Source organism: Electrophorus electricus, chromosome 1 (genome assembly GCF_013358815.1).
Source record: "Electrophorus electricus isolate fEleEle1 chromosome 1, fEleEle1.pri, whole genome shotgun sequence".
Lineage (NCBI taxonomy): Eukaryota > Metazoa > Chordata > Actinopteri > Gymnotiformes > Gymnotidae > Electrophorus > Electrophorus electricus.
Window position 1 is genome coordinate 20154738 of NC_049535.1, and position 13770 is coordinate 20168507.

Here is a 13770-nt window from a genome sequence, read left to right on the forward strand (position 1 = left end):
TGTTGTAATGACAAACTGTGCCTTACCATTCCTGGGTTTTATAGAGAAGAAAGCCATTTTCAGGATTGCATTCTTTGTGGTCAGGACAGATAAGAGAGATGTCTAAAATATAGGCATCACAGAGAAAGGGACCCAGAGTTCTCTTATGCACATTTTGACCAAAATATCTAATAAAAGCATTGGGTTTGATGTGGAGTTGATATCTTGATGTCCCATATGTATTTAGAGATTACTCTTTTGTAAGATGCATATGCAGTACTACAATAACAATATGTGAGGGAGGCATTTGTAAACTAAAAACTAGACACAGTTGATATCTCTGACTCAAATCCAAGTCATAATGCTTTTCTTGAAATGGAGTTCTCCACTTTAGCACTGGCACTATCCATGGTACTGAAATATACAGTAATACAAAAACAACCCATTGAAAGGACTCACCCCTGCAGCTCCTTAACCGATACTGAGATCTTGAGGTTGTGCCCCAGCACATGAAGGGCAGCTAGGATGTCAGCCCACTGCACCATCTCCCCCAGGGGTCCTCCCTTTAGCACTTTAGGACTGAACACATCACCAGACTCTTCTGTCAGAAAACCCACATGCACCAGTACCTGCAACAGGGGGGAGAGAGAGAGAGAGAGAGAGAGAGAGAGAGAGAGAGAGAGAGAGAGAGAGAGAGAGAGAGAGAGAGAACCTTCTGAAAGAACATTCAGGAACCGTTTGTGCTAAAGTCCAGTCTTATGCAGCAATGATTTTATAATTTAAACAGTATAGTCCATAAGTTACTTGCAGTTTATAAGTTACTTTGCCTCTGCTACCTGCCAGATTTAAAATGAGATTATTCAAATTATTCAAAAATACTTGCTTTAATTAGCAGTGTTTACATTGTCTGCAGTGTTTATATTGTTTAGATGAGTCACATAGGATTCACATGCATTTCTATACACAGTATTCTATTTCATGTGATAATTGGCTAGATGGATGCTAAGTTGTGTCTTGCATCATTATATCATCATTATTATGCAAAAGAGCTAACAAAAGGTCTAAAGTTGATTCTAGAATAGATTCTAGAAGTGACATTTGCATGCTGCTCCCCAGCATGAACCAGAAAAGGTCAAACCAGTGTCCAGGTTAAAGATTCACCTCTATCCAAGTCTTACTGAAAGACCAGACAAAGACTCACCTGTATCCAGGTCCTATGAAAAGGCCAGATTAAGAATAAACTGTATTAAAATAATGGAATGAGGTGATTGTAGAAGAAAATTTGATGAACCAAAACAAGCCATCTCTAAACAATGGCAGCACTGAATGACAGTGGAACTGATTCATTTATATTTACTGAATATCTGCATGGAAATAACACTAGAAATTCTGAAGAGGCATTTGTAGAAAAGGACTAGGAAGACAAACGTGACAATGTGAGATCCAAGCATTTAAACTTGTCTATCTCATAAAACTCACAAATCATGTATAAAACGTTTGTCATTCATATGTGGTTCACTCAATACAGATACCAGAAATCAAAGTATTTGAATGAGGTTAAAATGGAAGCAAATTGTTAAAGTGTACAGTAAGAACAGACTGGTAGAGATGATTACACTTTGTGGTTAGATCATCATTTACCGTGACACGAAATAGCAGTTTCAGTGTGTCCCCCTCATTCCCTATGGTTTGTCCATCTCTCTCTCATTACTCCTTTATCACGATCCTCAATCACTGATCTCTGCTGGGGTCTGGCCCCTAAGGCTCTCTAATAGACATTTGCAGTTATTATTGTCAGACTCTGCTAAAGCAGGCAGAGGCTGGATCACACGTGGCGGTAGGAGCAGGCTGCATCTCCCTGATCTGGAGTCAGGCTTTAGTGAGCAACAATAGCCCATGCCGTGGCTCCCTGTGACAGATAGAGCAAAACAGCAGGCACTCGATTCAAAAGGCACAAAGGCCGAGCCGCAAAAGTCTGGAATTTCATCACTCTCATGCTCCCTGGGTTGGTTGAAATCAGAAACTTAAACGCTGTGCTTCCATAGTTCTATCTGGTTGTAGAGATTAAACCTTTTGATTTGGGTCTAGACTGAGAGTGAATGGCATGTGAAGATTGCAAAGGGGGTAGTATGCACTGGAGCTGGGGGGGGGGGGGGGTATGGATAATGCTGGCATGCACTGTGTGGACTACTTTGTAAGTGTCAATTCAGCTCAGGGATTTTGGCTCCTTGTGTGAGAATTACATTTGAGAAATAAATGCATATTCATTCACACCCTTGCACAAATGTATGTCTGTGAGACAAAAAACAAAGAGAGAAATATGAGAGAGACACAAAAAGACAGAAATGCCTCCTTTGAAATGCGTAAGGTAAATGCATCATTTGTCCTCGGAATCACGGCATTCTGAGTCTCTCTTTGGTCTACAGCAAACAGAGGGAGCAAAATTTAATTTGTTGTAATGAGCTGGAGTGCAATGCTCAGACTCCTGAATGCACCACCCAGCATATGGAGTGTGTGGAGCAAAGAGTGAGGAATGGGCTGTCTGTCTCGCACACTGGAACCTCACTAAGAGTGGAGTGGTGGTTTCAGTGGATCCACTGGGTCTGACATAGTGCTTGAACAGCAGTGCATGGACATGGAAACCACACTGGAAACGTTTGGCTTTTTGATCTGGGAATCTGAGTTATTAATCAGCTCAAGTAATCAATCATAGAACATTTGCATCATAGTTGAACAGAACAAAATGTCATACACAGGAAGATATAATTAGACTGCTCTTCCTGTTTAGGATCTAAGGAAGAGAGTGGATCAAGACCAAGGCTGCTGTCGCACCAGACTCTTGGTGGTGTGAGAGCGGATGCAAACTCACCCTCTTCTGTGGCCTCTGGAAGGTGAGCAGATGCTCATGCAGTCGGCGTGCAGCCACAGCCCACTGTGTAGTCAGCCTGCGCATTCTCCTCCTCATGAAGCTCAGAGACTCCTTCCCTGAGCCCAGCTGCTCCAGCAGGGGACCCAGATCAGAACGCACCATGGCCTAGAGAGAGAGAGAGAGAGAGAGAGAGATAGACAGAGGGAGAGAGAGAACACCACCTAATGAGATGTGAATAATGGGTTTTGGGTCTAGGCTTAGAAATATGCAGCTTTCCAGGTGGTTTGGATTTAAAGTTTCACATGGTTGGTGGAAAAGTAATTTTATGTCCCATAAATGCTGAAAGGTCCCCATTCACCAACATCAAGAACAGTGCAATGCAATACTCAGTTACTGATTATACTCATAAATAAGAAATTCACTTTGTTGAAGCCAGCCCTGTGTTTGTGTAACTGCAGTGCAGGGTAAACTACAATGGAGTGTATCTACAGTGGAGTGTGAAGTATAACAGAGGCATGAAGTTCAACTACAGTGCAGTTTAGTAGCTACAGAGGAGTGTACCTGCAATGGATTGTAACTACAGTGGATTGTAGTTCAATGTAAATACAGTGGAAGCCAACTGAACTGCCATTCAGTGTGAATACAGTAGAGTGCAATAATAACTACACTGTAGTGCAATTTGTTCTTATCACTTATTTGTTTGTATTATGTAGTTTGTTGCTTATTACATATTTTATTGCTTATTTTGTTCCTATTGTCCAATGTCAAGCAGAGCAGAATGGACTCCCGTACAGGGCTCAGATCTCCCCAACACTGCAACTGCAGCTCTTCACTTCTGTAATGTTCTGATGGACTTCATTCAAATGCCCTATTAAAATTGGAGATAACTTGCTGTTTAAAGTATGACTTCTGAAAATTATGACTTCTTATTCCTTACGGACTGTATCACTCTGAAAGTATATATTCATATAATTTAAATCTACACCAAGGGCTTTATGTGTAGAGCAATGAGAGAGAAACAGCATATGCATGTATTGCATATTCAAGGGTAAAACATGCCAGACTATTTACTATTTACTGAATCTAATCGGTTAATTTCTCTAAAGGTCAAGTCTGTGTTGAAATTTCACAAAGGAAAATATTTTTAAAAATTGTCAGCTGATTACATGTGAAAAAACAAAACAAGCAACCAACATATCTGAAAAATGCTCAAGCACTTCCTAACATATGACTTGGGACTATCAGATAGGGACAATCGTCTCTCACCTGTCTCTCTGGGGCACTACTGACTGTGGATTGGCTGCTATGGTTCCTCCATGGCAACGGGGGGCAGAACCATTCTACCTCACTCAGGTAGATAAGGAAGGAGCAGTCAGAGCCATCCACTCCGTAGAAGGCATAACAGGGGTCTGATGTCCATCTGGCTCTCATCCACTACCACAGAGAGAGGGAGACTCAGCTTCATCTTCTCAACGTGTTGCGCTAAAGCGCTGAAGCTAATGTCCTGTTATTGATGCTAATCATGATTTAAATGATGATGATTATATTTTTATTTCATTTAAAGCACCTATGAAATATATAAATAAACTCACATTGCCTTGAAGCCAGTTAAAATTATTTATATGAATCAAAGTTAACTTTGTTCTTTTGTGTTGTTTATAAACTTTTTCGCTGAAGCAGTCTAAAACAAACGGAGTCCTAAGAGAAATGACAGCATGATGTGTTGAGAGTTATGAATTGTTATTTGTTGCCTCTGTGCTGTTCAGCTCCCCTGCTGCTACTTAACTGTATCAACAGCACTGCAGAGCAATGAGAGAGACCTATAAAAGGTCCTGGGATGCAACATGACAACTCACATCAACTTTACTGGCACAGTCTGGGTACCGAGGATCTTTTGGGACTTCACACTGACCCACGATTCCATCTTTCCCTGCTGATGACAAGAACAGACATTCAGAACATGACAGCACGCCTGCATGAGAGAAAAGTCTGAATATGGAAGGCCAGAAGGGTCAAAATTCTGACAGCTTTAATGAATCTGTGGGAGGGCAAACCTCATGCTTCTCTGTCTCCACGGATTCTTTTACTTGGATTGTAAAAGGCACATTCTTGCCCTTTTGGTGACAATGCTCTGAACTGAAATGTCTGTGGACTGGAAATGCACATCTGATGAATGGGATTCTCCCCACTATCCTCTGAGGCAGTGGGGATAAGCAGGAAATCGCCATAATTCTTTCACCTCGTTTAATAAAATTCTCTGCTTGACATAGCAGTGTGTTCCTGTTAGCCCAATTAAAGGAGCCAGTGAGGCTTCTTTCAGAAAACTACCAAAGTCTTCAAAGTGGGATCACCCAAAGGGATTATGGATTGATCACAGCAATGATGGCGGCAGTGATGTCACTGGCCAACAGATTCAAGTAAACTAACTTTAAGTCAATTCAAAACCAGACTACCTTTCATCATTTTTAGGATCATAGTATCATAGTAGGACCATAGTAGGATATGTTTATTGGTAGATATTGGTAGATAAACCTATAATCATAAAGCAGGGTATGCCAACAAAACATTAATGAAAAAATAGCAAATCTTTTCCTAGCCAAGCTTTTTAAAATGTATTTATTTTCATTAAAACATTTTTTTAATGGAAATCTTTGGTAAGGTTTAGTTGACTACGCCAAGAAGGATCAGTACTAGTAAACAACTACTAATCCAATCTGGTCACCAAAACTGCTCAGTATTCAGGAGCTACCAATAGATGTATAAAGAAGTTTGTAATTCCTGTAATAATTTCAAATTGAAACCAGATATTGAGCCAAAGCAAATGTCTTAATTTAGCTAATGAAACATAGAAATATGTGTCACTGAGTTACTTTTCTATACAATGAAACTGTATAGAAGGTTTTCATATATTATTTTAGTGGTATCAAATTAATTGTAAATTGGGATTTGCTAAGTGATGTGAGAGTAAACAGACAATTCAAGTAAGCACAGAGTACTCAGCACACCTCTCTGTTGAGTGAGGCAAATTATTTTAACACAGACACCTCTTTGTTAGTTATTTTTGAATAGACAGATCTGCCTTTGTTCCAGTGAGTGAGTTAGCTTAGCGTAGACACCATCACCTGTGCCATGATCAGTGAGTGAGCTTACTGTACACACCTTTGCCTGTGCTCTGTTGAGTGAGTTATCTTAGCATAATTTGCCAGTGCTCTGTTGAGTGAGTTATCTTAGCATAATTTGCCTGTGCTCTTACTCTTCTGCAGGATCTGATCCATGCGCACGGCTATATCAGACACATTCTGAGCAATAGCCTGAATTCGCTCCATGAGTCCCACTGGCTGGAATCTGAGAATACAACGCACACACACACACACACACACACACACACACACACACACACACACACACACACACACACACACACACACACACACACACACACACACACACACACAATCAGCCTACCAAATATTTGTATAAACATTTCCTAAAATCCTCCCCCTTCATACAGTGTATTAACTGAAAACTGAAAACTACTTAGAGTTGATTACATAGATATAAATGTGAGGTTAATGGCAATAAAACACTGAAAAGAAGATGGGAAAGAAACATTTATTAAAACCTAGATACTTTATTTGGCACACAAATCTTATCTTTTAACCCTATATTATAGGTGTATTTTAAGTGTATAATTAAAGATTGTAATATTCACTCTCGACCTGTGAGTGTGTGTGTGTGTGTGTGTGTGTGTGTGTGTGTGTGTGGATATAGTTAATCACTAATCAGTTTCTGACCATAAACCATTTCTGATTAGATATAATTAATAGGATATATAGTGGCAATGTTCTGGATGGAGTACCAAGTACACCAGTTTTGCTGTAGTATTTACATCTGTTACTGTTACTTCTAGGTCAATAATGGTATACTACCCAAAAATATCCAACCAACAGTAATCACATGATGAGAAACTAACCAAGGACGAGTTTGACAATGGCTAACATAGACTTTGTATAGCGAAGATGGTCTAAAGACTTTATAACTATACACTTACAAAGAGTCTGGTGAATGTGCACTTTGTGAGGTTGACTTGAAATCCTAAAATCATGCTTTCATGGTCACAATGTACTGGAACTTAAAAGATTAATCTGCCTAGAGTACCAAATTGGGGTAGTTTTTAAAATCGCTCTGTACATAATTCAGTGGTAAATAATTCCAGACTAAACAATGTTAAATGCAGGATTAACAAGAACATTTTAATTTGCAAAAGCTTTTCTCACACAGCCAACTGGAAAGTGAATATGAGATTCTAGTTTACATCATTTTGAAACAAAATGTTTAAAAATAATGATTGAATATTAGTAATTCATCTTGGAGACATTTGGTTCCCTTTTCAACTCATTTGATGCTAACTTGCAGATATTCCTGATGTATACCACTAATACAGAGTTATTAGGAAAGCAGAACTTGTGATTTATTTTTGGCACTACCACCACAATAGCAGAGGTGCAAGTGTTTCTGACCACTTGCATCTGTGCATATTGACTATGAAGTATATTTATCTCACCCTGTCAACATTATATTTCCAAACTGAATATATAAGCTTTAATATCTTAATATCCCTAATTTTATAGTTAAACTAAATATTAACACACACAGCTCTCTATACAGATGAATTTTTTGGAAAACCAAATGTGGTTATATTGTTGGCAAAGAAATGAGGCATTACATCCAGATGCTTGAGCAACCCAGCTTTAGACAAACCTCTGTAAATTTTATAGAATTCTCAGGGTCTATAGGTCACGTCTGCAGTATACATGTGAGATTCAGTTTGGCTTGTAAGCTCCTCTGGGAACCAAAGGTGCCTGTAGAGGTTTAAAAGTGTTGAAAGGAATAACAGACATAAAAGTGGCTCAGATGAACAGGCTATAGAAGACACAGGCCAATCAGCAACATGCAGTGCTCAGCTCCAGTAAGCTGCTCTGTTCTGTTCCTGGGGCCAGAGTGTTTCTACCAATCCAGATCAGCTCCAAACAACAAACAAACAAACACACACACACACACACACACACACACACACACACACACACACACACAACACACACTGACCTTCTCTTGCTGCATTCAGAACCACAGAGAATACTTTCATGGGGGAGAAATGTCAATTAATTTATTAGTCGTCCCCCCCCCTTCTCTAGAGTTTCTGTCACTACATTCTCAACATCCTCACATATTTTAGTACTCCCTCTTTAATTGCATTGAGAGCAAAAGTGTTTTTGCAAAAATAATCTGTTTTAAGTTTTTAACTTTTGAAGTAAAGTTTTAGATAAAGTGATATAAGTCAGTGAAAAAGGAATGAGTAGCACACTGAAAAATGTAGTGTAGTGTCTACTAAATGCTCTGAAATTAAATAATTAAAAATAATCTAATCATCAATAGGGCACCAGACATAGAGAAATGAATCACTATGCAATAAATGCTATAATTAATTGAAAGTAATAACTGAATGATTAAAATTATTTGCCTTGGTGTATTTTGACTTATTTATTGCCTTCTGCTTTGAGATACCTGCAGAAGTGCGTATTGTAAACACACACACACACACACACACACACACACACACACACACACACATACACACACGCACACACAAAAGTGTCTATTGTGACCAAGTTATGTCTGAATTGAGGGGATTTTATGCACAAAGTTCAAACCTCTCAGGAGATCTTGCTGTTATGATGTTTATCTCATGCAAGGATGTGATGGCACTTAACAGGTGCAGTGATGGCATGACACAGTGATGGGATGTCACCATGAAGCCTATCAAACCCTAGTAGAAGGGATATATCATTAAATGTCCACTAGACCATAAGTAACTCTCTGCCCCATACACACAGACTCCCGCCACCCCCCCAAAAAAGAAAAAAAAACCACACACACACGTCATACCTGTCAAGAGCAGAGCTTAATTCCTCAAGTCTGTGGCTTTCACTGGTGTTGCTGAGTTTGGCAAGAGTATCGATCCTCTTCAGAATGATTTCCAACATGTCACTGATCTTTCTTAGTACTCCACGGGACTCCAGACCTCCCTGTACTATCTCATACAAACACACACACACACACACACACACACACACACACACACACACACACACACACACACACACACACACAAACAAACAGGAATCAAAAGAGAATGAGAGCAAAAACAAAACAATGGTAAGTATACTTAATTATATATTTCTAAGTATATTATTTATATGTATAATTGCTTGGCCCAATCACTGCCTTGATCTATGTGTTTGTGTTCCTTGGAAGGTTCACTTTTGAAGCTGGAGGTGGTGTTTTAATAGACCGCACTAGGCAACAGCTTTTCCCCATTATTTGTGCCCAATTCAGCCTCCTCCACGAGGGTACAATCTAGCTGGCCTGTCAAGTCTCGTTTGCTAGAAACGGCCATCACCTCTTCATTTGGTATACAGAAACAAAAGTTGGCCACATTCTCTTTGAGTAAGGAGAGAGATTTCCTTGCACTGTTAATTCAGAGTGAACTCAAATGTGTTCTCTATTCCCCTGCTGTAAGACCAGGTGATTCCCAAGCCTCTGACATCTTTGCTGCTGCCGATAACACTTTAGTGGGCTGTAAGGGATGCTCCGATTGTTTGCCATTCTAGCCATCAGAGTTTCTTGTCCCTGGAGGACTGATGGTCTCCATGGTTACTAATCTCACTCACCTGTTCGCTGCTATTCCCATGAACCTCCCTATACATCTTCCTATTTTCTCCCTAAGTAGTTGCAAAGTATTGCCAGATCCTAGAACCATCATGCCAAGTCTGTTTGAATGCTACTGCTTTTCTGGTTTTTGACTCTTTGCCTGTCTTCCGGTTTCTTGTGATTTCTGTATAACCCCCTTGCTTTTCTGTTTGCTGTGAGCTGGCTTTTTAAGGTTTGACCCCTGCTGTGTTTTTGTTATCATCTCAGTAAACCTGCGCATGGATCCTTCCAAGATGTCTGAGTCTTTCATGTCACATGAGCATTCTCAATACTATACTCAAGAACATCACATTTGCGTTGTAATGGGTACACTACATGACTCGTTTGTCATGTACTCTTCAGTTTTCCGCATCATTATGAGTGGTAGAACCTACTCTCTAACCATTTTGGCTCAATGGCTTCACAGAAAATCCCAAGATATAGAAACTTCATGATAAACCCATAATAGACCCATTACTTCATCACACCTTAAATTTCCATTCACCAGCAAAAGGCAGAATGCTTTAAGCTGTGTTGTCCCTACTGTAATGATAAAGAACATTATTTCCGTGCGCTTGCAGTTTTATGTATGCTGCACCACAACGACAGGGAAAACTGGGTAGAAGAATAGAAACAGTACTTTAAGTGTGGACACAGTCACAAGCCTTACAGCTGTATACTTAAGACACCATGCCATATTTGTAGAGTCTGAATTTGCTTCTGTTACATGAGGTTGCTGCTTCAGAAAACCCTGATTGTTACTGCCTATTGAAGTCAAGTCAAATTTATTTATATAGTGCTTTTACAACACGTGTTATCACAAATTGGCAAGCAGAATCTTCCTGGGTGGAATTTAAGTAAGAAACCTTATGAGGACCAAGGATGAAGAGGGAACTTATCCTCCTTAGGCAGTCCAGCCTACTGTGTATGGACACAGTCAGCCATTCAGGAAGAGTGATGGTGAAAGTAATTCCTGTTAAGATTTATAATGGAAATTCACCCTTGATTCACATATTGTGGGAAAGACCATTCCTTAAGGCATACCTCATCAAGGAGTGACAGCACATGCTACATCAGTGAGCAGCAACGATAGAAGAGACAGAAGAGAGCATTTAGCCTTTCACTATTTATTCACTGTGTGTGAAGTATGCATCCTTGCCTAATGTAAGTTGATTAAGAATACAGGTGAACTACCACATTCCCCATTTCTAGAGGGCACTGTTGGTCAACCTATATAATTATTGTATGTTCCTATTGCATACTAGATTCACTGTGGATGTATGACTGTATACGAATGCCTAGCATTGTTAATAATGCATTGATTATTGGAATGTATGTTCTATACATATCTCGATGATTATGACCTCTCATAGCCTAATAACAGGCTTCCAGTCTACTTCTCCACACACAGCACAACACACATATGGGCTCGAAGAGGAAAGCTCAGTCACTCCAGAAGCTGCTGTAAAGACCCCCCACTATATGGAGTTTCAGCCCAATAAGCCAAGGCCCACTGGAAACTGTGGATCAATGGCCAGTTGCATCAGAGAGAATGCAATCAGGTTAGAGTATACACATTAACGAACTGCACGAGAGTTCAGTTCACAATACTCCTCACCAGGTCACACCAGTGACTCCTACCCCATAGTCTGCACCCTTCCACTGGCCAGAGCTATAGGTAGTGAGCAACAGCAGTGGATCTACACCTCCATAGTGATGTCTGATCTTCCTCAGGTCAACCTCAACCTATCGGCAGCCAAGTGCTGAAGTCAGAGCAGTCATCAGGTCGAATCTGACCTAAATAAGACTGTAGGTGACCTAGCAGAGCCTCCTAGAGACCAGGATAAGATCCACCCGATCACTGTAGCCCTCACAGCAAAATGCCTTGCCCTCATAAACTACTTTTACCCTGCAGACCTCCTGAAGAAGTACAGTACAGTACAAGAACTTGAAAGGCCTACTTCTTCAAGCCTTTGAGAACATACACCCCTTACTATGCATCAGTGCCAATAACACTTACCTTATCAAGCCAATATGTCCAGTCTGTATGGGTCCTCAGGAGGTCTAGCTACCAAAAAGACCAAGCTAGGATGGGTGTTAGAAGGACCAGTCAGACTCCTAGACACCCTTTATGGAACTGAAGAGAGATGTTGAGAGTTTCTGGAAGCTTGATGTCCTACCTTACCTCAGCAAGAAGCAAGCTACCTGTTCTTGGGCAGGGCAGGAAGTGATGAAGCATCTTAAAGCAGAAACTACCAGAGGTGTGAATGGAGTGCTTTGAAACTCCACTCTGCTGTTACAAAAGAAGGACTCACGCCTCTTTCACACCACTAAGAAGTCTGTGTTGCCCATGGAAGAACTCCTAAGGAGAACTACACCTCTACAGCAAGGAAAACTCTTAGGAGTTCTCCTTCACTTCAGAGCACACACTGTTGTGATAAGTGATGATATTGAAGGGATGTGTACTTGCATTCAGAAGATAAGAGAGGGAAAATACACCTCACTTTCCAACTGATCAGGTCACATGCAGCTCCATAAAGGCAACACTCCATTCCAACAATAGAACTCTGTGCTGTCCTAACTGGTGCACAGCAAGTGAAGCTTCTGGCTAAAGAGCTCACCTTACCTATTCATGGAGTCACTTTGTGAACTGATTTCACTAGTCTTAAATGGTTGCAATCCTGTCAGAAATTGTTCATGGGAACTAGAGTAGCAGAGATTCGAGTATTGACAGACCATAGAGCATGGCAGTATATTGACACCGACCACATGCAGCAAATGCCCCATGGACCTAACTATGCCTAATTGATGGAGTCAAGGTCCAGAATTCCTCCTTCACTCACCATTGGAATGGCCTCTTCACGTCCCTGGGAATACTTTGGAGCCTGAAGATATTGCTGAGCTAAGGTTAGCTGCCTTTTGTGGTACGGCAACATTGTCGTTATTGGAGACAGAGGGAAGCAAGCCATGCAGTTGGGGGAGGGGTTAATAAAGATAGTTGCACAGGAGTGTCATGGAGCAGTGGGCCGACAAGGGAACCCTACAGCTGACTCATATCATGAGCTTTGAAATTGACTACAGACTTCTCAAAGCTGGCAAACAAGTGTCATCCAACAGCCAACTACTTAGCCTATCCCCAGAGTTTGACAGAATCATCAAGCTCAAATAAGTAGGTGGACTTGGCATCAAGCACTTGTACTGGATCCCAGCCACCTGATGACACAATTGCTCCGCTGAGACCACGATGAGCACATTTGCAACCCCGAAAGAGTTTTTGCGGAACTCTGCCACAAATTGTGGGTTCTCAGAGGCTAAGAACTACTTTGAGAGATGCCACTGTGAGAAGCATCAACAAACATGCCTAGAGTGCCATAGATGGAAGTCCAAGCCAGCCTATTAGAAAATGGCTGACCTTCCTCCCCCTTGCCTCAGGCTATTTAAGCCTACCTTATACTCAACCAGAGTGGACTGTTTTGGACTGTTCCTAGTCAATATCAGATAACAGAATGAGAAGAGATGGGGTCTCCTGTTCAAATGTTTTAGCCATAAGAGCAGTCCACATAGAAGTGCTAACTGCAATTGACAGTGATGCATTGCTCATGGTGCTCAGAAGATTCATAGTGCCACAGGAAACCAGCAGAGCTGCGCTGCCACAAAGAAACTAATTTCCACATAGGGGATGCTGAGCTCAAGAGCACCTACGGCCATCTCAGAAGAAGTGTTTAGGACCATCCTCATAGAGATTGAGGCAATCCTTATAATTATCCTGTGACTTATTTTTGGGTAGCTGTGCAAAATTCCCTGCTTCATATAAACTATCCTTATAGTTATGTCACCTTTCTCATCACATTGCATGTGCAATTTGTTTAATTTCATAGTAGGGAAGTAAGGTGTTGCCAATGCCTTGGCATAAAGTAGGTGCACACCGCTCCTAATTATTGAGGTTTATGTGTCACACTAACACCCATTGCATAACAAAATTAGATACATAGCCATGCAATCTTCAATGACACCACACACTCTGGCAATAGAATGGGTCATAATCAAGACCACTGTGAATTTAAATGTGGCACTGTCATATGGTGTCTGGTTTGCTGCAAGTCAGTCTATGAAATTTCTGCCCTGGGCAACTGTAAGTGCTTTTATTGTAAAATGGTATATTTAGGAGAAAC

The 13770-nt window shown here is 40.7% G+C and overlaps 1 protein-coding gene across 2 annotated transcripts in view; it reads right to left on the reverse strand.

The window, feature by feature from the left end:
* LOC113571430 (alpha-1,6-mannosylglycoprotein 6-beta-N-acetylglucosaminyltransferase B-like) overlaps window positions 1–13770 on the reverse strand; it is a 65998-nt gene that overhangs the window by 29463 nt on the left and 22765 nt on the right. Inside the window, exons 3-8 of one of the 2 annotated variants that reach the window (XM_035528609.1) lie at window positions 8795–8939; window positions 6102–6193; window positions 4705–4778; window positions 4115–4282; window positions 2849–3013; window positions 439–608 (exon numbers count right to left, since the gene is read on the reverse strand). In XM_035528609.1, the coding sequence (XP_035384502.1) occupies window positions 439–608; window positions 2849–3013; window positions 4115–4282; window positions 4705–4778; window positions 6102–6193; window positions 8795–8939 (814 nt within the window). Of the gene's footprint in view, window positions 1–438; window positions 609–2848; window positions 3014–4114; window positions 4283–4704; window positions 4782–6101; window positions 6194–8794; window positions 8940–13770 lie in introns of both variants that reach the window. The other variant, XM_035528608.1, reaches the window with a different exon arrangement.